At 36.1% G+C, this 21,627-nt stretch overlaps 1 protein-coding gene across 1 annotated transcript in view; it reads right to left on the reverse strand.

Moving 5' to 3' along the window:
- Positions 1-21,627, reverse strand: part of AGMO (alkylglycerol monooxygenase) — a 367,408-nt gene that overhangs the window by 194,826 nt on the left and 150,955 nt on the right. Inside the window, exon 5 of the mRNA XM_043969423.1 lies at positions 17,376-17,471. Within this exon, the coding sequence (XP_043825358.1) occupies positions 17,376-17,471 (96 nt within the window). The remainder of the gene's footprint in view (positions 1-17,375; positions 17,472-21,627) is intronic.

The raw sequence follows: 21,627 nt of genomic DNA on the forward strand, positions 1-21,627 counted from the left end.
TCATTCCAATCATTACAGTAGCATTTGATCCATAATGACTTGTCAGATTAAAAAGTCCCTCGTCTTCTCCTTCAGTAATTCTCCTGACTGATTTCCTTAAAGTTACCAGTACATTATAAGTTTTACATGCATTGAATCAAATCCCTAGTCACCCTGCTAGTCACCCTCTCTGATTCACTGGATAGAAAGTCAGTGATACATTGTGAAGAAGAAATGATTATTTCCATTGTGAGAATGTGTGATGAAGCAGTCTGGGAAATCAGGAAACCTTACTGCAAAGACTACAATATCATGATTTTCAGCAATGCTATCTTTGGAGAACAGAAGCTAATTTGTCCCAAGGTCAGTTTGTTTCTCCAGCCCTTAGCCCAAGTCTAGCATGCTGAATGTGTTCAATGCAAGCTTATTAATTGGTGCATCACCACCACTGACAACAAACACTCCTACTAACTCAATGCTGGACCCACATTTTCAAGTTGTAATCTCTCTTCATCCATTTGTAAAATGGAGACACAGAGAGAAGTTAAGATATTTTTCCTTGGAACCATGCATACTCTTTGACCTAGCAATACCAGTACTAGGTTGGTATCCTAAAAAAGATTTTTAAAAGTTGAATTCAAAATTGGGGTGATGCTCATCACTTGGGGAAAGGCTAAACAAATTATGTGATGAGAGGATAGAACACTATTGTTCTGTAAGAAATGATGCTATCAGGAGGACTTATGAAAAATGCAATCCATCTTCAGAGAAAGAAAAGATGGTAGCTGGACACAGACTTAAGAGTAAATTTTTATTAGTGCCTCTTTCTAAATTTTTTTGTGTTTTCTTTCACAACTTGACTAATGTGGAAATATTTTGCGTGACTGAACATGTATAAAATGTTGAATTGCTTGAGTTTTTAAGGGAGAGTAGGTAGGGAGGGAAGAAGAGAATTTTGAACACAAAGTTTTAAAAATTGATGTGAAAATTTCCTTATACATGTAACTTGAGAAAAATTTCCCCACTCTAGTACATAACTTCTTTACATCTTGTCATTCCTGTTTCAGGCATGGGTTAATGATATAGTTATTATCAGCAACTGAAAAGATGAATTCTCCTATGCCTAAAGGACCAGTGAATGTGTTGGTATATGCCATCCCTCCACTAATGGACAATCTCTTCCATCATGGAGCTTATTATGTTCATATAGGTAGGGACAAAGTTCTATGATTGAATAATGGCCAGGTAAGGGGATTTGGGTCTGGAAATCACAGCAACTATGTGTTTGACACATAAGACTGTCAACTTACGTATTCCTTCTAGAAATAAAGGTGGTATTTATTTTACTACCAGGCCCAAAGCAAGAAGTAGAAGATCAGATGCAAGGTTGATTAAGGTAACTGGGTGGGGTGGAGGGATGGCTAGCTGAGATGTAAAATACAGTCTGATATTGTCTAGGGCTTGCTAGATACAGTGGTTTAGACATCTTTGGTTCCTCTTCTATTTTCCATGCAGTTCCAAATATAATGGACAATGATTTAGCAATCACATCTGTCAGTAATTTGATGAGCTGTCTTCAAGAGTTGGTGTGGCCAAAAGATTTATTGTCTTGTGACTGATCCCCACTGCTGATGATCCTTTGATAAACATACTAGGCTGCTCCTTGGATGACAAGCACACAACCCATTCTCAGGCTCACACTTGAAGTCTTTACATATTGTTTGGCCCTTCCAATGCTTACCCCAGTGTTCAATAACACAAAATTACTTCTGCCCCCAAGAGTATATTCTTCCTGAATGTTGAGAGATCAAGTGAGAAAATCACCACAAAAGTGTTTTGACAACTATAAAACTCTATTCACTATATGTTAGTATCTGCCTCATTGAGCTAGACTGAATTTCATCCCATATTCTGAAATTACAAAAAGAACTCCTAACCAACAGAACATTAAGTGACTGGAAGAAGCCATTGGTGAGATATAGAGTGGATCCTGTTTTTTAACAATCAGTCAACAGATCATTAGTAAGCATGAACTATGTATGAATCACTATGATAGGTACTTCAAACAATGATGCAGATACAAACCCTTTTCTTATTGAGCTTCTATTGTAAAATGTAGATACAGAGAGAGGTTAAGATATGTTTCCTTGGAACCATGCATACACATAGCCTTTCAAATCATAGACAAATATTTGAGAAAGAGAAAGAGGACATGGATGGATGAATGGATGGATGGATGAAACAAAAATGGGCATCTTTTTGCCAAGCATTACATTGAAATACTAAATATGAATCTTTCCTGAACCAATGAATCTCTGGCAAAGGCTCAGATGGGCAAAAAAAAAAGATTTTATCCTTGTTTGCCCCTCCCCAGTCCAACATGTGTTCCAAAAACAAACAACAAAGGAGAAGGGGGTGGATGGAGGGAGGGCATAGCCAACAAGCTCTTTCCACCCAGATGTATTTCAGATGATGAGAAAGGGTGGGTGTGCTGCAGCCGCAATGAAAGCAGGATTGGAGGCAAGTACATTCAGATGCCTGCAGGCTGGGCTGTGTATTATTTTTTAAACATCTTAATCTTTCTTTACCCAAAGAAAATCTTTACATTCATGAAGGATTAAATATTGGTGATACCTGTCCTGGAGGCAGGGCTTATTCTTCCTGAGCCAAATAGAACATAGAACTCCACACTCTAATTTCTTGGCCAGTTCTCTCTGTACCTTCAAGTCTGAGAGACCCTCTAGGGGAGGAATGAGTCAGCATCTAAGTCCCTCACATTAAGTATCCCTCAGGCACAAAATCCATCTTCTTTAAAGGTGAGATATAGGTGCTAAATTAACACAATGGAATTTTAAAGAGGAAATGGAAAGGTGCTGGGGTAAATGTAGCAGTTTGGCTGTGGATAATCATGTGACAACTCCAAATGTGCCTGGAGTTTGGAAGAGTGTTAGAGAATGTCCAGTTGGAAAGATATCTTAGACATCCTGGAGTTCCATCTACTCATTTCAAAAATAAATTGATTATTGAAAATTGTTTTTACATGTAATAGAAAAAAATACTACTAAATAAAAGATTTTTTTAAATTAACTTTCAATGCAAATCCATTTAAGAAATGTACCTTATATGTGATTCATTAACATTAGAAACCATCTCTTTGATTTCTTTCCATTTTATAGATAGGGAAATTTAACCCAGAAAAGGTAGGTGATTTATCTATGGCCACATGGCCAATAAATGAATACACCTACAATTTATCCAGGGCTCTAAAGTTTTTAAGACATATGACATATACTATCTGATTTGAGTCTCAAAGAAACATTAGAAGTTAGTCACTATAGATATTACCATGGCCCTTTTACATATGAGCACACTGATCACCAGAGCAACTGTTACTTGCTGAGAATTACATAGCTCATAAAATAGTAGAAGTGTTATCTCTCTGCAGGTATTCCTTATACCCTGTTGAACAATGTGTCCTCTCTTGTGCTCCATCTCATTAAGTCAGTGACCCCCTGGTATTCATGCTCAAATGTAGACTTAGGTCAAGAATTTGTTCTCCTCTCATGTCACCTTGTTGAGAAATGGGAGCAGTGCTTAAAGGGGGATGCTTCCAAATATGTCCATCATTTCCAAAATGGTTTCTTGTGTTCTTTTGTATTCCAAACATAGGCACAGTCTGTGTGTCTACTGTTGGTCTTCCTATTTCATACACAGAGACATCCACCTGTTTTATTCTATCACCTAATATACCCTCTCATGTTCCACAGAGGAAGAAAAGGGTGATAGATAAACTGACCAGAAAAATAGCAACTCCCACAAGCTGGTGGTCCCAAAACCTTTCACAGCCTCATTTCTTTTCCCCTGAAGAAATCAGTTCCATCATTTCTAGGAAAGGAAGCCTAGAAAACAAAGCCAAAACTCCCTCCAAAGTCCTTCCCAAGCTTGCCTCAACCTACCTTTATCTCCTTTTGTTCCCTTTTACTTGCACTAGGCTAGAGCCCCAAAATAGAGCTGGTTTCTGAATATAAAAGAATTTGAAATATTGAACCACATATTGTCTGGGTTGTTTAATTTGTTCACTTATTTGCTTTTATCTAGAATGACCAAACTTCTCTTGGTCCATAGAAAAACACCCATCCTTTAGGGCCCAATTCTGATGCCATTTCTTTCATGCCTAGATCCACTTAACCAGGACCAAGATTCTTTGGAGTCCTTGATTCCAAACACTCCTTGGCTCTGGAACCTGTCCACAACCCCCTGAAAAATCCTCATGGCTTATGTTGACTAGAGGTCTAAAAAACTAACTGAATGCTTACAGTTATATCTATGAATTCTATTATTTAATGTTCAGTAATGCAGCACATAGCACAATGTCTGACACATAATAGATGCATATTATATATTGATAGAATTGAATTGAATCTTTTAATCAGAATTTATTAAGTGCCTATCATATGATAATCTCTGCTAATTGCTAGAGACACAAATCTAAGGAATGGATGAAACCCTACTTTCTGTATTGACTTTCTGTCAATATACATTTATTCACCAGTTACACTGTGCCAGATACAGCCATAGGGCTTGCAAGGGACTTCAATTTTAATATCAATTGTGTAATGTTCCCATGCTTGCTATAAAATACGTAAAACTCTACCTCCTTTTACCTAAAAGTTGACTTGATCCAGGTAAAAATAGAAAATATCTTTTCATGTCTGATTCCAAAGATATGACATGTATTAGCAAAGTATTAAAATAGAATATACTATTCCTTTCCTGGGACATGAGAAAAGCTACAAAGAGTTTGTTTTCTTCTCCTCTCCTCCTTTCTTTGGTAAAACCAAAGGAGGGGGGTGGCTAGGTGGTGCAGTAGATAAAGCACCGGCCCTGGATTCAGGAGTTCCTGAGTTCAAATCCGGCCTCAGACACTTAACACTTACTAGCTGTGTGACCCTGGGCAAGTCACTTAACCCCATTGCCCTGTAAAAAAATAAACAAACAAACAAAAAAAAACCAAAGGAGGGCTGTGGAAAGGTCCCAAAGTGGCCCATCATGTTGAGGAAGAATGAGGCAGAGAGCAGTAAATCAGAACCCTCATCTCCATATGTCTAAATCCTAGCTTCATCAAGATGTGATAGCTTACCACCTCAGGGAGGGAGAAGAGAAGGGATGAAATTTGGCAATCAAAACTATAAATAAAAAATGTTTATTATTTTTGAAAAAGATGTGATTTTTCTAGTTACAGTGATGCTTAAATCACTTGAGCAGCCAGTCACTATTCAAATACACCTGACTTGATACTTTTAAACTTGTCAATGGAATTCCTTATACATTTTTATTCCACTTTGAAAAATGCATGTTTGTGGTTGTCCTTGTTGCTGTTCTTTTTTTAGAATAGCTCAACAAATCACAGTATATGAATAAATGGATTATTAGTGTGAGGGTAAATCCATAGAGACAGTGTAAGACTTGCATGAACTGATATAAGCCAAAAATCAAACAAAAGACTCATATGCAGTGATCATAATAATATTTTTAAAATTAATTGAAGTGAAATCAATTTAATTTTAATTGAAACACTGAGATTTGGAGGATATATAATGAAATAAACTTTTCTATGAGGTTGGAGGAGCAGAGAAAAAGTCAGGCAAAGAAATGGTTGTTAATTACTTACCAGCACACCTTTGCATTATGAATTATTACAGAACACTGAGTCTTTGCATGTTATATAGAAAATTGTTAGAAGAATAGACCACCTTCCTAAAAGCTGCAATGCCAAATCTTGGTTCAAGAATGGCTTCAACCTCAGCTTTTTTATGGGCTTATGATCATAAGAACCCATGTTATAGTCTCTAATTCTGATACTTCTAGGAGAAAGTGTTATATACTTAAATCTGCATCAATCCAATATCCTTTTTCTTCAAATAATCAGAATAAATAGCATCATAAAGTCCAATTAAAAGGCTAAATATTGAGTAGCAACTTTTGTCATCACCAAAGAATGAACCCTTAGCTCAGAGAGGCCTTTACATGCTTTCTACAATAGAATAGAATGAAAACAGTCCAGATGGTAGCAAGATTGTTAGAGAATATATGTTTGCTCTTGTTTTAAATCTATAATTGTTCCTTATTTAATTGTGTGAAGATTGTGATGAAGTGCATGGTGACCATAAACAGAGAAAAGTAATTTGAGTTCATTTTCTGAATTGGTTGACCCTAAAACAACAAACAGTTTCCTTTCCCAAATCTTAATCAATGTGGACATTTGAGGATGAATTTATCTTTGGGACCATCTGGTAAGGAAATGTAAAAATAAAATCTTAATTACATTCCCCACTAGAGCTGCCGAGTTAATTCATGACAACATGTCCTGGTGTTTTTACAGATGGCTACTGCGGCCATATTGACCATCTGATTACTCTATGGGGCAACAGGGGAAAGCAGACCTCCTTGGATAGTCCCTCATCTATAGAGTTTCACACTTTGAAATCCTCCATCAAGGCTGATTTATTCACTGCCAAATGTTTTCTTATCTGATTAGGCAGTTTTCTACTTCAGTAGGCATGTAATGTGGAGGTAGCCAAATTTCCATGCTACAGAGTGAAAAAACAATATTTATAATTTGAAAATAAAACAATCTAGAGGGATAAGGCTGTTGGGATCATAAAGAGTGTCATAGGGAGTCTTGTTCTGATGAATCCCTACTAGAGAATTCCAGAGGGGAAGCCTAGCTTGGATGGAGAATGGGGCTAGGGAATGTTTATACATTAAACAAAGGAGGTGAGTAACTGTGTTAGTCATATATTATGTTGAAGGTCAGTCTTCATCATTTCTGGTTGCATTAGCCCTCAATGAGGGGATCAAGGGGGAGAACTAGTTGTCATTCCAAAGGAATATGCTTCAGTTTCTACTTCCAAAAACAGATGAGATTTGTCCTTAAGAAAAGAAATAAGTGCTTATGAAATCTGAGCTCTTGAGGAGGCAAGAAATCTATGTCATGTCTTTCTACATTTCTAATGAAATTCACTGTTTGGTCCTTTTGTGCAAACTCATGCTGTTATCATCATAAGAAGTCAAAGTAGGGAAAATCACTTTACTAATGAATATTGAGAACTCAAGAGTGGTATGTAATTATGGACACTTTCCTGGGGCACTGAGATGTTAAACAACTTAGTGTCATACATTCCTTATATGTCAAAAGGTATCATCCATCCATAAACTAGGTCACACTGTGCCTACTAAACCATTAGCAATGTCTTTCTGGAGATTGAGAAAAAAGTCAAGGTGAGAAATAGGGCCTTTTAAATGATTTGGCACAAAGGTGATACTGACAGCCCCTGGGTGAAATTAGATCAATGAGGGAGAAAAGATTGAGAGAGCTAAGAATAGGACTAAGGACAGAATTTTTCTGAATTTTACAATAGAGTACAAGAAGAAGATAAGGAATGAGGGAAGGAAGAGGAAAAGCAAAATAATCATAGTCACTTTAAATCTACCACATTTGTTTCATGGAATAAGAGTCAGTGCTTTAGAGTGAGACTATGGTCCCTTCTAGCAAGAGACACATGGGTTTGAATCATCCCTTTGAGACTTTTAGCACATTCAGTCAGCCATGATAGATATGAAGGTTCTCTGATTCTCAGTGCCTTGCAACCAACCCTTAACTGGTGATTAATAAATGGCTGTTAAATTTAATATATAAAAGTGGGGCTATCATGCCTATAGCAACCACTTCACAGGGACGTGAAGATTAAGTGTATTAATGTCCTTAAAGTGCTTTGTACCCTATTAAGAGGCATGTATATTAATAAAGGGAGTCTGCTGGAATTGCTTCAAGCTTAAACTGAAGGAAAATCTATGAAATTTAATACTGGTATGATTACATTAACAAATGATTCATTACACAAAATGATCTATTATGTATCACATAAACACCTCATTATAATAAACCCAAGGACTCCTTTGCAATGTTCTATGTGTAGAGTCAGAGGCAGAATTAGGGTTAGCACTGGAATGCTCTTCCTCTCAATGTCTCTCATTGTTACCTCAGTGAGAGTGAGGGAAAATAGCCCTAAGGAGCTAAAGGGATTCTTGTGATACCAAGGACACTTGAAGCAAGGACCTGAGTATCTCAAGTGTTTGATAAACTCAAAGATTCAAGCTTTGGGGGGCAAGGATTCCTTATTTGACAAAAATTTCTGGTAAAACTGGAAGGCAATTTGGCAGAAACTAGGTATAGACCAATATTACACAATGTATACCAAGAGAAGGTCAAAATGGGTACATGATTTAGATATAAATGGGGCTATCATATCCAAATTATGAAAAAATGGAAGATATTACCTGTAAAATCTAGGGATAAGGGAAGAATTTATGACCAAACTAAAGATAGAATATTTGAGGATATAAAATGAATAATTTTGTTTACATTAAATTTAAAATAGGATTCACACAAACAAAACCAATTCAGCCAAGATGAAAAGGAAAGCAGGAAACTAGAAGAAAAAAATGTAGTCAGTTTCTCTAATAATGGCCTCATTTCTGAAATATATAAAGAATCAAGTCAAATTTATGAAAATATTAATAATTCCCCAATTCTTGAATGTTTAAAATACATGAACAGGAAGTTTTCAGATTACAAAACTAAAGCTAACTATAGTCATATAAAAATGTTCTATTGATTAGAGAAATGAAAACTAAAAATCTGAAGAACAAACTTACACTTATCAGACTAATATGACAGAGAAGGAATGTGACAAATGTTGGAGGGGATGTGGAAAAATTGGGACACTAATATAGTGCTGGTGGAGTTGTGAATTGATCCAAACATTCTGGAGAACAATTTAGAACTGTACTATAAAACTTCATAGACCTTTTGACTCAACAATGCCACTACTAGGTCTGCATCCCAAAGACCTCATTAAAAAGGAAAATAACTTATATGTATAAATATATTTATAATGACTCATTTTGTGGTAACAAATAATTGGAAATTGAGGGGATGCCCATCAATTGGGAGAACATTGCACATTGTAAGAGTAAGATTGCATAATGATCAACTGTGAATGACTTAGCTATTCTGACCAATGCAATGATTCAAGGAAATTCTCAAGGACTTATGATGAAAAATGCTATCCCACCTCCAGAGAAAGAAATGATGGAGTCTAAAAGCAGATCAAGGCATACTTAAAAAACAAACAGACATGCTTTGCTATTCTCATTTGTTTGTTTTTTATTGGATGGTGTTTTCTTTTATATCATAGCTAATCTGAAACCATGTTTTGCATGAATTCACATGTATAATGTTCATCAAATTGTTTACATTCTCAAGGGCAGAAGAAGGTAGAGAGGGAAAGAATTTGAAATGCAATTTTATAAAAACAAATCTTGATTTTGTTACATAAAAATGAGAAATATCTAATGAAACAAATAAAAACATATCAGAGAGATATTTAAAAAGTGCCAATTATCTCTTCATTTACCACAAGTTGCTCTGTTTGGTTGCTGCTTCTTCATCCTCATCCTCATCACCCATCTACATGAGTAGCACGTGGCCTTTCCTTTTTTAGCTTCTTTTGGTGATTTTTTTCTTTCATTAGATTGCAAACTCCTTTAGGTCAGGGAGTGTATTTCTTTTGCTTACTTGTAGCTCCAGCACTTAGTACCCATAATAATTTCTTAAGCTACCCTAATGGTTATTCCTCGTAAAGTTTTTGTTTCTTTGTTTGTTTGTTTTGGTTTTCCCTTTAAAACAGCTCTCTAGGTAGAGAAGTTGTACAGTCTTGAGAGCAGTATATATGGAAGGAGAAGTCAGGAAGTAAAGCACTCAGAAAGATCTGACTTCAAATCCTGCCTCAGATATGTGCTAGTTGTGGAAGCTTGGGTTAGTCATGTAAAATCTCTCAGTTTCAGTTTTCTCACATGTAAAAAGGAAGGCAATAATAAGACCTAGCTTCCTGAGTTGTGAGGATGGAATGAAACATCTGCAATAAAGCTTGTGAATGAAACTTTAGGTGCTATATAAATAAGAGCTCTTTGTTTTTGTTCTCACTATACATTATTCCAGCTCTTGCCTCCAGGCTTCTACATAGGCTAAATTCCTAGCACATTCTCCCCTCATCTCCCTACCTTCATTCAGAATTCACCTTATGTATCCATAGTTATTTCCATTGTTTTATCATCCACTGGACCTAGAGCTCCTGTGAGGTCTCCCCCTTTTTTCCTTCCTTTGTATCCCTGGTGTTTAGCACACCACTTAGAACACACTCAGCACTGAATAAGTGCTTCCTGATTGCTCTGTGCTTACTTTGTCCTTACTTGGAATTTATTTTACATTTCCATATTTCTGTGCATTCCAAGATCCAATAGTGTAAGCTCATTGAGGCAGGGATGGTTTTATTTTGTTTTCCTTTTTCTCTTTATGACTCCATGACCCAAGCACAGTGTCTGCCACATAACAGGTGCTTACAAAATGTTTGTTAAAATAAATTGAGGGGCAGCTAGGTGGTGCAGTGGATAGAGCACCAGACCTGGAGTCAGGAGTACCTGAGTTCAAATCTGGCCTGAAATACTTGAGACTTACTAGCTGTGTGACCCTGGGCAAGTCACTTAACCCCAATTGCCTCAAAAAAAAGGAAAAATAAATAAATAAATTGAATTTAAAAGGAGCAAAGGAAGGCCCCATGTACACCAACTATCTTTCTGAGCCCCCTTTGAGGTAGAAAATAAATGGAAACAAAGAAAATAATTTCATAAAACCTTTCATCTGCTGCTATAAAGTGACTGTAAAGATTATGTTTTTGGGTGTATGTATCATGGTGCTTTAGAAATTATTATTTTGTTTTTGTTTTTGCGGGGCAAAATAACTTACCCCGGGTCACACAGCTAGTAAGTGTCAAGTGTCTGAGGTAGGATTTGAACTCAGGTCTTCCTGATTCCAGGGCCAGTGCTTTATTCACTGTACCACCTAGCTCCCCCCTTCTTTAGAAAATATTAAATCATAAAACATTAACTATTGGGGAATCCTATGTAAAGAACTATTTAAAAAATATAATGAGTATTATATCAATAGATTCTGAAGATATTTTTGTTAAAGCCTGACACACATTTCTATTGAAATTCTTGAAATCATAGGAATAAATTTATATTTCATCAATATACTAATATACTATATCAATATACTTTCCAAAAAGAATAGGGTTAAAGCAAGGATGTCCATTACCACTGCTACTATTTAATATAATGGTTAAAATGCTATATGTAGCAATAAGAAAAAATCATTTTAGGGAGAATGTTCACCAATGCACTGTTGGTGGAACTGTGTATCGTTCCAGTCACTATGGAAATCAATTTGATTAATTCTCTTAATGTTATCAATTTGTGTATTCTTCTGATCTAGTTCTACTACTAGTAGACCTATAACTCAAAAGAAATCAGAGAAAGATAAAAAAGGTGTAGCATATGTACAAAAAATATGTGTAGTAATTCTTTTCATGGCAGCCAAAAATTGGAAATTAAGGGAGTTTCCTCCTATTGGGGAATGACTAAACAAATTTTGTCATATAAATATAATAGAATAATTAACAAATATTAAAATGGACAATTTCAGAGGAAACTAGAAAGACACTCTAAGACAATTTAGAGTGAAATGAGAAAAAAGAACACCTATACAATAATAACATTACAGAGAAAAATGACTTTCACAGATCTTAGAACACTGATCAATCTAGTAAGTAGCCACAAATGCAAAAGAATAAAAATGGAGGGAACTGTAAACCCAACCTCAACCCCAAGCCCCCTATGAAGAGGTGATACATTTCAAATGCATAGGCAGGCATTTATGTACATGGGTTATATAGGAATTTGCTTTGCCAGGCTATGAAGCTATGCATAGAAAGGGTTTTGTTTGTTTCTTTGTGTAGGAGAGAGGGAGAAAATGTTGAATTTTTAATTCTTTGTTCAGTGAAATTATTTAAATTTGTATGGACTAACATGAGATCACATTTGATGATGGTCAGGGGGAGAGAAGAAAGGGAGTTGTATCTACAAATTATTTTGATATCAAATTATATCATTAAAATTTATTTTAAATGAAAAATAAAAAGAAATGGTTAAACACTTTGGCTTCATGAATATAATAAGGTAATAGGGGCTGTAATAATCAATGAATATGAAAAATAGAAAACTTCAGAGTAGCCTGGGAAGAGAAAAGTGAAGTAAGCAGACCGTGGAAAATAATATTTACATGTACCACCATGTAATTGAAAAGAACAATAACAAAACAATCAGAAGAGAAAACTAAAGAATAGGAAAAACTGAGCTTAGACTCAAAGAAAGGATATGAGGTAACCTCTCTCTGGGTGTTTTGCAGAATTGGGAGGAGGGGGTATTATTCTTCTTTTAAACCTATTTCCTACTTATTCCATTATTTTTCTTGGTAGTCTGTCTCCTTTTATTGCCTTTAAGAAAATTTTGTTATTAAGTAATGCAGTTGTAATTGAGGTAGTATTAAAGGAAAATTGTTAGACAGAATTATCATGTTTTTAAACTTCATGTTTCTTTTCTTTTTTTCTTTTTCTTTTCTTTTCTTTCTTTTTTTTTTTTTTTTGGTGAGGCAATTGGGGTTAAGTGACTTGCCTAGAGTCACACAGATAGTAAGTGTTAAGTGTCTGAGGCTGGATTTGAACTCAGGTCTTCCTGACTCCAGGGCCAGTGCTTTATCCACTGCACCACCTAGCTGCCCCTAAAGTTTATTTTCAACTAAACAGACATATGCACTTGTCAATATATTTATTTTTAATAATTTATGTCTGCTGGTACAACTTAGCCATGGATATTCAATACCCCTCCAATGCTATCTCCATTTATTTCTTTAGAATATTTTGTAATTGTGTGTGTTTACACACACAAATACATAGATACTATATATATAGAGAGAGAGAGAGTTAGAAAGAAAGAGAGATGGTTTCCCAGAACTTTTATATTTTTAGCATTTATTTTGAATGGAAATTCTCTTTCCAGAAATTCTTGGATTTTCAGTGATTAATTAGTTTATATCTTGCTACTCTACTAAGGAATTTATGAACTTCTGTGAAGAAAGGTGATCAGGACATTGAAAAAGTCATAGTGAATAAAGAAGTGAAATTTGAATCAGCAATATATGAGTTGGAATATCACCTCAGAACTTACTAGTTATATGAAACTGACCAATGCCTTTCACCATTCCAAAACCCAAATTGTCCCTCAGTAAAAGGGACCTAATAATAACTCATTCACAAGTCTGTTTTGAGGATCAAATGAAGTAATGTATTTAAAGGACTTTACAGAATTTAAATACTACCTTTATAACATATATACATGAATTATTACTATTATAATTAATACTAATACTATCTTGCATTATTTTTATTTAGATTTTCTATTTCTTAAGAAAGTCTCACATACATATCCAATGGAGAGGCACCATGTTACAGTATATATAAAGAGCTTGCCTTTAGTCAATAAACAATTAATAAGCACCTGCTATTTGCCAAGCACTTTGCATGAGCTTCATAGTAAGATGAACTGGATTCAGTCCTGCTTTTGACCCATAATGACAAAATTGGAAGGAAACTCTTAAGCTCTCAGTCCTCCAGTAACTCCCTAAGATTGTGTTACTTTGGAATTCTTGATCTATTATCCATTAAGGGACTTTCTACTTGGTTACTTTGCTTTATAAATGAACTCCTAGATTTGAAAATCTTTCTCCCCCCCAAAAAAAGAAATATGTACTCGTATATGTGATACATGTTAAATGACAATTGCCTTGTCATAATTACAGCTCAAATCCACTTACCAAGTAGACAGAATACCAGAAACTGAAACCACCTGGAACATGGCTGGGTGTCGAGAAATCAGTGAAAAAGATCTAGGAGCTGCCAAAGCTAAAGTCACCATCAAAAACCCCTGACATTCTACTCCATAGGAGACACAGAAACGCAATGCCTAGGTGTCTCTATGGGTCATTAAAATGTGGGAAGAGGATAATGGCCACATAAAAGTCATAGAAATCTTCACTGGACTTAGTGCTTTAGAAGCTTCTTTGGCCAGTAAGTACAAGTACTCATGGTCATCTGTTGATTGGATTTAATTGTTGTGAATATCTTGTGACTTTTAGGGTGTTTCCTTTCTTTTATTTTTTAATGGGTTTAGGACCCTCAGAAGGAAGAGCTGGTTACACGCATCCAAACCTCTCATGTCGGCTCCATTCTTATATACTTTGTCATTTCTCTGCCTTGTTTCCTTGCTATTAATTTTTGCCCATACGCTATCTGCTGCTGAGACAAGAAACCCTTAATCTTGGAGAAAAGGTGCCAAGAAGCATAGCCATGGACCAAACTACTTCTTTGCTAGTTTTCTGCAGCTCTTGGATTTCTCCTCCAGTGCACAGCCTATGGAACCTTGAGAAATTGTATTTTATATCCTGAAGCTGGAAACAGTGAAAGGAAAAATAAAAGGCAGGGAATACAGCCTTAGGGGAAAAAAAGGAGCTAGAAGGGAAATGGATGCTTTTAGCTATTCCAAATTCCATTACAACTCTCCCAGAATTAGGAGGAGATCCTTACATCCTCAAAAGTCTTGTTTGTTTGCTTTTATCTTTATGAACCTCAGTTACCTTACCTGAAAAATGAAGCAGTTGGATCTAATAAACCTTAAAGTCCCTTCCAACTCTTGTTCTCTGATTCTTGAATCAGAATCCAGTGAGTCTAAGAAAGAATCACAACCTTTTTATTTTCATTTGAGTGTAAGAAAAATGTTTCCAGCTAGTTTCCTGGGATCAGAGAAGCAGCACAGCCTGCCCCACTATGTCCCCTAAAACCCAGCTACATTGAACTGGTTAACATAGGGATAAAGAATTTATTGGAGGGGCAGCTAGGTGGTGCAGTGGATAAAGCACAAGCCCTGGATTCAGGAGGACCTGAGTTCAAATCTGGCCTCAGACACTTGACACTTAATAGCTGTGTGACCTTGGGCAAGTCACTTAACCCCTATTGCCCCCCCCAAAAAAAGAAGAACTTATTGGACAAGAAGTCACCAAGATGAAGTAAGACAGTTGCCTTCGATTCAATGTCACAATTAGAAAGGGATTGTTATCTACCACAGCCCCACTACCCTCTGTGCAGGGGAGTGTGGAGAGAAGGGATGTGCATATATCTTTGATGAGCTATAATTTCCTTAAAGTTTTCATTGACTATTTGCTTATCTTTAAATATCTCAGGCTGACTCATTTAGGGCTGTATCTTGACTCTAGCTATCTCTTCTGGTCATATTAGGGAGAAGTCTTTGTCACCTCCATCAGCAACTTCTCAATTCCAAAAGCCAGCCATATAAGGGACTATTCAGATGAATATTTGCACAACCTCTCCAATCAGCAAAATTATGTCAGATAAACTAGAAACAAACTCAATACCAATAATAAATGCCCAGCAACTACTGTCTGACTTGGAAGAATTAAAATGATAATTTTCAAGTTCCCTGTCAAGATCCAATCACAACCTCAACTACAGAATGAATTCCTCACAAAGCAGGTATCTGTTGGATTAGTTATAAGCAGTATTAACTTTTTTTTTCATCTAATGAATTAAGATTGTAAAGAGGATGTGATCCAAAAGCATTTGGAATTTGGGGAAGAAAATAAAACCAAATGCAGAACTTCTGTGCTAATTAATTAAAAATACCTAAACAAAGAACAGAGTCAAGCAAACTATTTTAGGGGCTTAAAGAATGGAGCAGATTATGAAAGAAAATACAGATCCCATTTATAGAAAACAGAATTCAGGATTGGGAGTCAAGAAGATGTGTTTAAATGATTCCTAGGTCACCTATCACCTGTGTGACTAAGAATAAGTCATTTTCCCTCCCTGATGCTCCATTTCCACATGTAGCTAATGGTGATTATAATAATCACAGGTCTGTTATGAGGATAAAATCAGATAAAAATCATATTATAAATGTTGTGTTTCATCAGTGTCACTCTCAATTATTATTCCCTCCTCAAGGTGATTTTATTGGAGTGTGATTTCTGGAAAAATAAAATAAATAACCACAAGAATCATGTGAAGAATATAAAGTCAACAGGCCATTCAAGACAAAATCTTAGCCATTTATATGCAGCACACTAGGTGGAACACTGGATAGAGCACTGGAATTGGAGTGAAGACCTGAGTTTAAATCTCAACCCCTTACTATCTATGTGACCCAGGGCAAGTCACTGCAACCTGTTTGCTTCAGTTTCCTCATTTGTGAAATGAGTTGGAGAAGGAACACTCCATTGTTTTTGCTTAGAAAACCCCAAATGCAATCATGAAGAGTCAGACACAACTGAAGTGACTAACCAACAAACAACAACAGTACTCTCTTATGTTTACCAAAATGTCATTTTTACATATGCTGCAGCTAAAAGTACTGACCCAGTAACTCAAGTTACAAGTAACTTGTAACTTGTAACTTGTAACAAGTAACAGTAACAAGCCCAGTAACTCAAGAATTTGAGAGCTGACAGACACTAGGAAGATTATCTTGTCTGAGCCTATGTTGTCAAATAAACTTTTTCTACCTGACAGAGAAATTCTCAACGAATTGCTAAATTGTTCTCTAATAAATAGCAAAAGTGTGGAGAAGCACCTATGTGTCCTTGTATTTGTAGATCTGTATTATGTATAAATTTTGCATCCTTTGTATTGTGGTTATCTTATTGGCCATTTTAATGGTGCTAATCCAGGGGATTTTGCTTATATATCTAGCATTGCTGACTCTATTGCCTCACCAATTCATCCCAAGATAAAGGTATAGGATTACATCAACAATATATATATATATATATATATATATATATATATATATATATAAACATATTAACCCAGAAGTCAGTCTTTTGATGCCCATCAATAAGTTAGAACCCAAATAGAAAAATCTAAAATCTTCATAATACCACAACTTAGATACCTCCAATTTTCAAATTCCAAATTTCTCCAATCATCAGACCTCACTGAAGGTTTCACTCTGCATAACAATATATTTCTGTTTGGAGTTCCTATCTCTAGGACCAAAGGAATTTCATCCTTCCTCTTACCATGCTTAATAAGCTACAGTACAACACACGCTCACATTAAAATCTGGTATTAAAATGTTTTGATACTTTATAGTTCAAAAATGGTTTTATTTAATTGGGACCAACTGGCCTCATTGCTTCTTATAAACTTAGCAATATATATTCTGCAAGAGAAATAAAAATGAACAGCTGTTTTTCCTTAAAGAAAGCAGACAAAGATTTTTCTTACACAATAAATCAGTTGCTAGCAGATTTCCAGGACATTGCCTCAGGCCAACTGTTTAGGTCCAGGATTTAAAACCGCATTTACCTCAGTGTGTATCCAAAACTGGTAGAGAAGATTGAACTGGAGATGGACAGCATACACCGGAGGAGGGATGATGAGTGCCATGGGACAGTAAAAGATCTGATGGAGAAAAAGCAAACAAGGACAGTTTTTAAAAAAATAAAAGAGAATGCTCTAGAGTGGAAATAAACATGAAGTAACATCAGTGACTCCACTTTCTGAATGTATGTTTCAGGCATGTATGGTTAAAAACGTCTTATACATTTCTTAGCCATTTGGACTTCGTGACATTTGTTTTCCATTGTGTAATGAGGTTAAAGCTATGCAGAAAACTCAGTCTGCTGACAGTCTTTTAAAGAATTGAATCCTGTGTGTTGACATAGCACACTCCCTGTGTTAGCCTGTTAACCTTGGGAAGTTGAGAACATGCTTCCTTTCCAAGGGAAATTTTCTCTAGATGCTCTTTTTTTTCTTCAAAGACAGGCCAATGGATAGATAATTAGCTAAGCTAGATAGACAAAAGGGATTTCATAGTAAACTGCTTAACAATGACTTGTTGACTGATTAATCTAGACCTGATTGAAAGCCAGGAAACCTTATCAATCTCTCATTTACAGATATGTGAACTGAAGATAACAAAGGCGAAAAGATGGGCTTAAGATGACACAGGTAGTGTGTGGTCAAGCTTGGATCTGAACCCAGCTCCTCTCACTCTCAAACCAGATACAGTTAAATAAAAGGTAAATTCCATTTATTCTACCTTATTCTATTTATTCATGTGAGCGCTCTCTCTCTCTCTCTCTCTCTCTCTCTCTCTCTCTCTCTCTCTCTGCATTTCTGTCTCTATCTCTGTCTCTATTTCTCTATTTTCTCTATTTCTCTCTCTCTGCCCCATCCTTCCCTCCCTCCTTCCACTCCTTGCTCCCTCTGTCCCTCCACATAGTATGTGGATGTTCACTATAAATGGGGGGGGGTGACCTGGACATACCCACACCTAAGGAAAGAAGGATAGGGGTAGAGTAATATGGTATTCAAAGGACAGGATTTGGATTCTAAAGACCTGAGTTCAAATCTTTGTACTACGAGTCATTTAAGTCAGTCCTCCTCCTAGGGTTCAGGTTTCTCATCCTTAAAATGGGGGAGTTGGATTAAGTGAGATCTAAGTTCCCTTCCAGCTCAAAATCCATGATATATGAATAGGGACTGCTGAATCAGAAAGGAAAAGGAACAGATGTTTCTATTTCAGATGACTCCTTGCAGAGCAAAACTAGTTATTGGTAACTATCATCCATAGATGTCATTGGCCCTCTTTCAAAACAAAGAACAAACAAGAATCGACACCCACAAAAACTACCTGAGGAAAAGCAAACAAAACAACTACAAAATATCAAAAGAGAGTGTCCAGAATCAGGATATGCTAATGGGAGCAAAATCTTCTTGGGCTGTATATTCTAACAGACGGAAACACTTCTGCCTTTAGGAAAACAACTTCTGCTCTGACCACAGGGCTGGTTTGCATCCACAAGTAAACAGAAGCTAATGTTTTCTTCTAATTACTTTGATCCTTCTAGAATTACTCTATGTTGGCAGGAAATATTTTATTAAATGAAAAACTCCATAGGAACAGGAGGGGAAGAAACAGCATGACTACCACTTTCCCCGTTTGAATGTAACTCAGTGCTCCTAATACAGAAAAGCCAGAAAGTCACAAAATTGATCTTTGAGGTTACTTCTGCCTGGGAGAAACAAATCGCTTTGTACTTGTTAAAGCTATTTGTCTACAATTAGGAAAAATGTCATTTCAAGGACGTCCTGTACTTCTCCATTCTTTTTGCAGAAGACTAGGCTGATTTATGCATGTCTTTTCTATTTCTATCTTCATTGATGACCTCAAGAATTCCATGAAGGCAAAGACCAATTCTTATATGAACTTTATATCTCCCTTGGCCCTGAGCAGAGGACACAGAACACAAGAGGCAAATTTTTTAAATGTTGTCAGCTCACTTTGTATTTATTGTATTCCTTAAATCATTTTATAAACAAAACAAAACAAACAAACAAACAAAAAAACTCAAGTCATTTATTTGGCTTGTGGCCAACTCAGAAGTCATTTGGCCCAATCATTTTATGTCACTTCCATTAGCATACAATAAATATGGGAAGTCCTTAGATGGGTTGATCCCTTCCTGAATATATTATAGAGTAGCAAATAGCATCTCCAGAGAAAATTGGGTTGGCTAATGTGGCTAAAGTCCGATGCCATCAGGAAAAAAACAAACGTGGAAAATGTCTCAAGTTTATATGACTGGTTTAGTTTCTTAGTCTGCAGCAGTGAAGTCATCCTTTAGGATTCCCTTTTGGGACATTTATAGTACATTTAATGTAGACTAAATTAATTACTTAACCTGGCTATCATGAGAGCAATGAAATCATTAATTTTCATGAAATCTTGTCAAACATAAGGTCTATATCCTTAATTTCACTCACAGTAAAGAGAACAAAGGCATGGTCAAGTGAATGAGCATGGCCTGAGTGTTTCAGAGTATAGATGCCAAACCAAGTGTGGAAGATATACAGATAGAGCACAATCCACTGTACTACCTTGTCATTAAACAAAGTATTTTCTCACTTGAATAATATTTGAAAATTCCTAACTGGTTTATACTTTAAAAAATATATTTTTATGTTGTCAAATATTAAATACAGCATAGTTGGGGAAATAATCATTAAGCTCAGGATTAGGAAAGGTTTTCTGATAAGATCCCATGCACATGTCTCATCATAGTGTAGAAGGTACCCTGACTCTGCTGGATTGGCACTGCTTTTGTCGAGTTCTCCACAGCAAGGAAGACCTGGAGTTCCTTTTGGAATTGTAGTGGGTATCCACCATTTTGAGGACCTGCATTCAAAAAATCTCATTACCAGAAGCTTGGATGCTAGGAGATGAATTTTTGGGGGGAGGCTAAAAAACTGGGTAACTCTGTCTATTAAAATATAAAGGTAGGTTAGCTATATGGTACAGTGGATAATCAGCCCTTGATTCAGGAGGACCCAAGTTCAAGTCCAGTCTCAGACACTTGACACTTAATAGCTGTGTGACCCTGGACACATCACTTAATCCTCATTGCCCTGCAAAAATTAAAAAATAAAGAAGAGAAAAAAGGACAAAAGAAGAAAAAATATTTACAGAGCAGAGAACAGGCCAGGTGAGTGGAGAACCTGTCTTTCCTCAAATAATACCACCTGGGACGCCCAGAAGCTTGGGACAGAGCATCCTGAAAGCAGTACTTCACTTTAAGGAGTTCAAAGTCAAGATATAGGCTAGCAATATGAGCAGACAAAAAAAAAGTTTCTTTGGTGAAAAGAAAGATCAAAATATACCCTCAGAAGAAGATAACAAAGTCAAAGTTCCTACATCCAAAGATATAAAGGCTCCATAATCTAGAGTGGTTGGTGGTGACTTCATAAGGATTCAATCAAAGATCTTTCATGTAACTGCAATAGAATAAGATTAATAGTAAGAAACTCATTGCATATTGCATAGTTTACTCAATGTGATTTCTTCTACATTTTGTGTACTAGAAATTGGCAAAGGGTTATTGATTTAGAGCTTTAAGTGGCCTCAGAGGTCATACTGTCCAACCCTCTTATTTCATAGATAAGGAAACAGAGACCCAAGTGGCAGAATCAAGATTTGAACTCAGGTCCTCTGATTCCAATATCCAGGCCCTTTCCTAGTGCCATATTGTCTCCTATTTTCATCTGATTATTATTGTTCATTCATTTAGTCATGTTTGACTCTATGTGATCCCATCAACAAAGCCCATGGGGTATTCTTAGAAAGTTACTGAATTGATTTGCCATTTCTTTCTCCAGTGTATCACCTTGCTGCCCATGCCCCAAAAAAAGTTGTTGTTCAGTCATGTCTAACTTTTCAAGACCCAGGATGCAATTTTCTGGGCAAAGATACTGGAGTGGTTTGCCATTTCCTTCTCCAATTCTTTTTAACAGATGAGGAAGTGCGACAAACAGGGTTAACTGCCTTACCAAGCATCACACAGCTAATAAGTGTCTGAGGCTAGATTTGAATTCATATCTTCCTGACTCCAGGCCCAGTACACTATGCATTGACTAACCTAATGACCTATTAGGAAATTTAAAATCAACTGCATTTTTTAGCAAAGTATCTAAAGGACACTCTAAAGTAGTCTGTTGGTGCCATGTTCACAGTCTATGGTAGAATCTAGCTCATTTAAAACTTTAATGGTGACTGAAG

The sequence above is a fragment of the Dromiciops gliroides genome, chromosome 5 (genome assembly GCF_019393635.1).
Source record: "Dromiciops gliroides isolate mDroGli1 chromosome 5, mDroGli1.pri, whole genome shotgun sequence".
Lineage (NCBI taxonomy): Eukaryota > Metazoa > Chordata > Mammalia > Microbiotheria > Microbiotheriidae > Dromiciops > Dromiciops gliroides.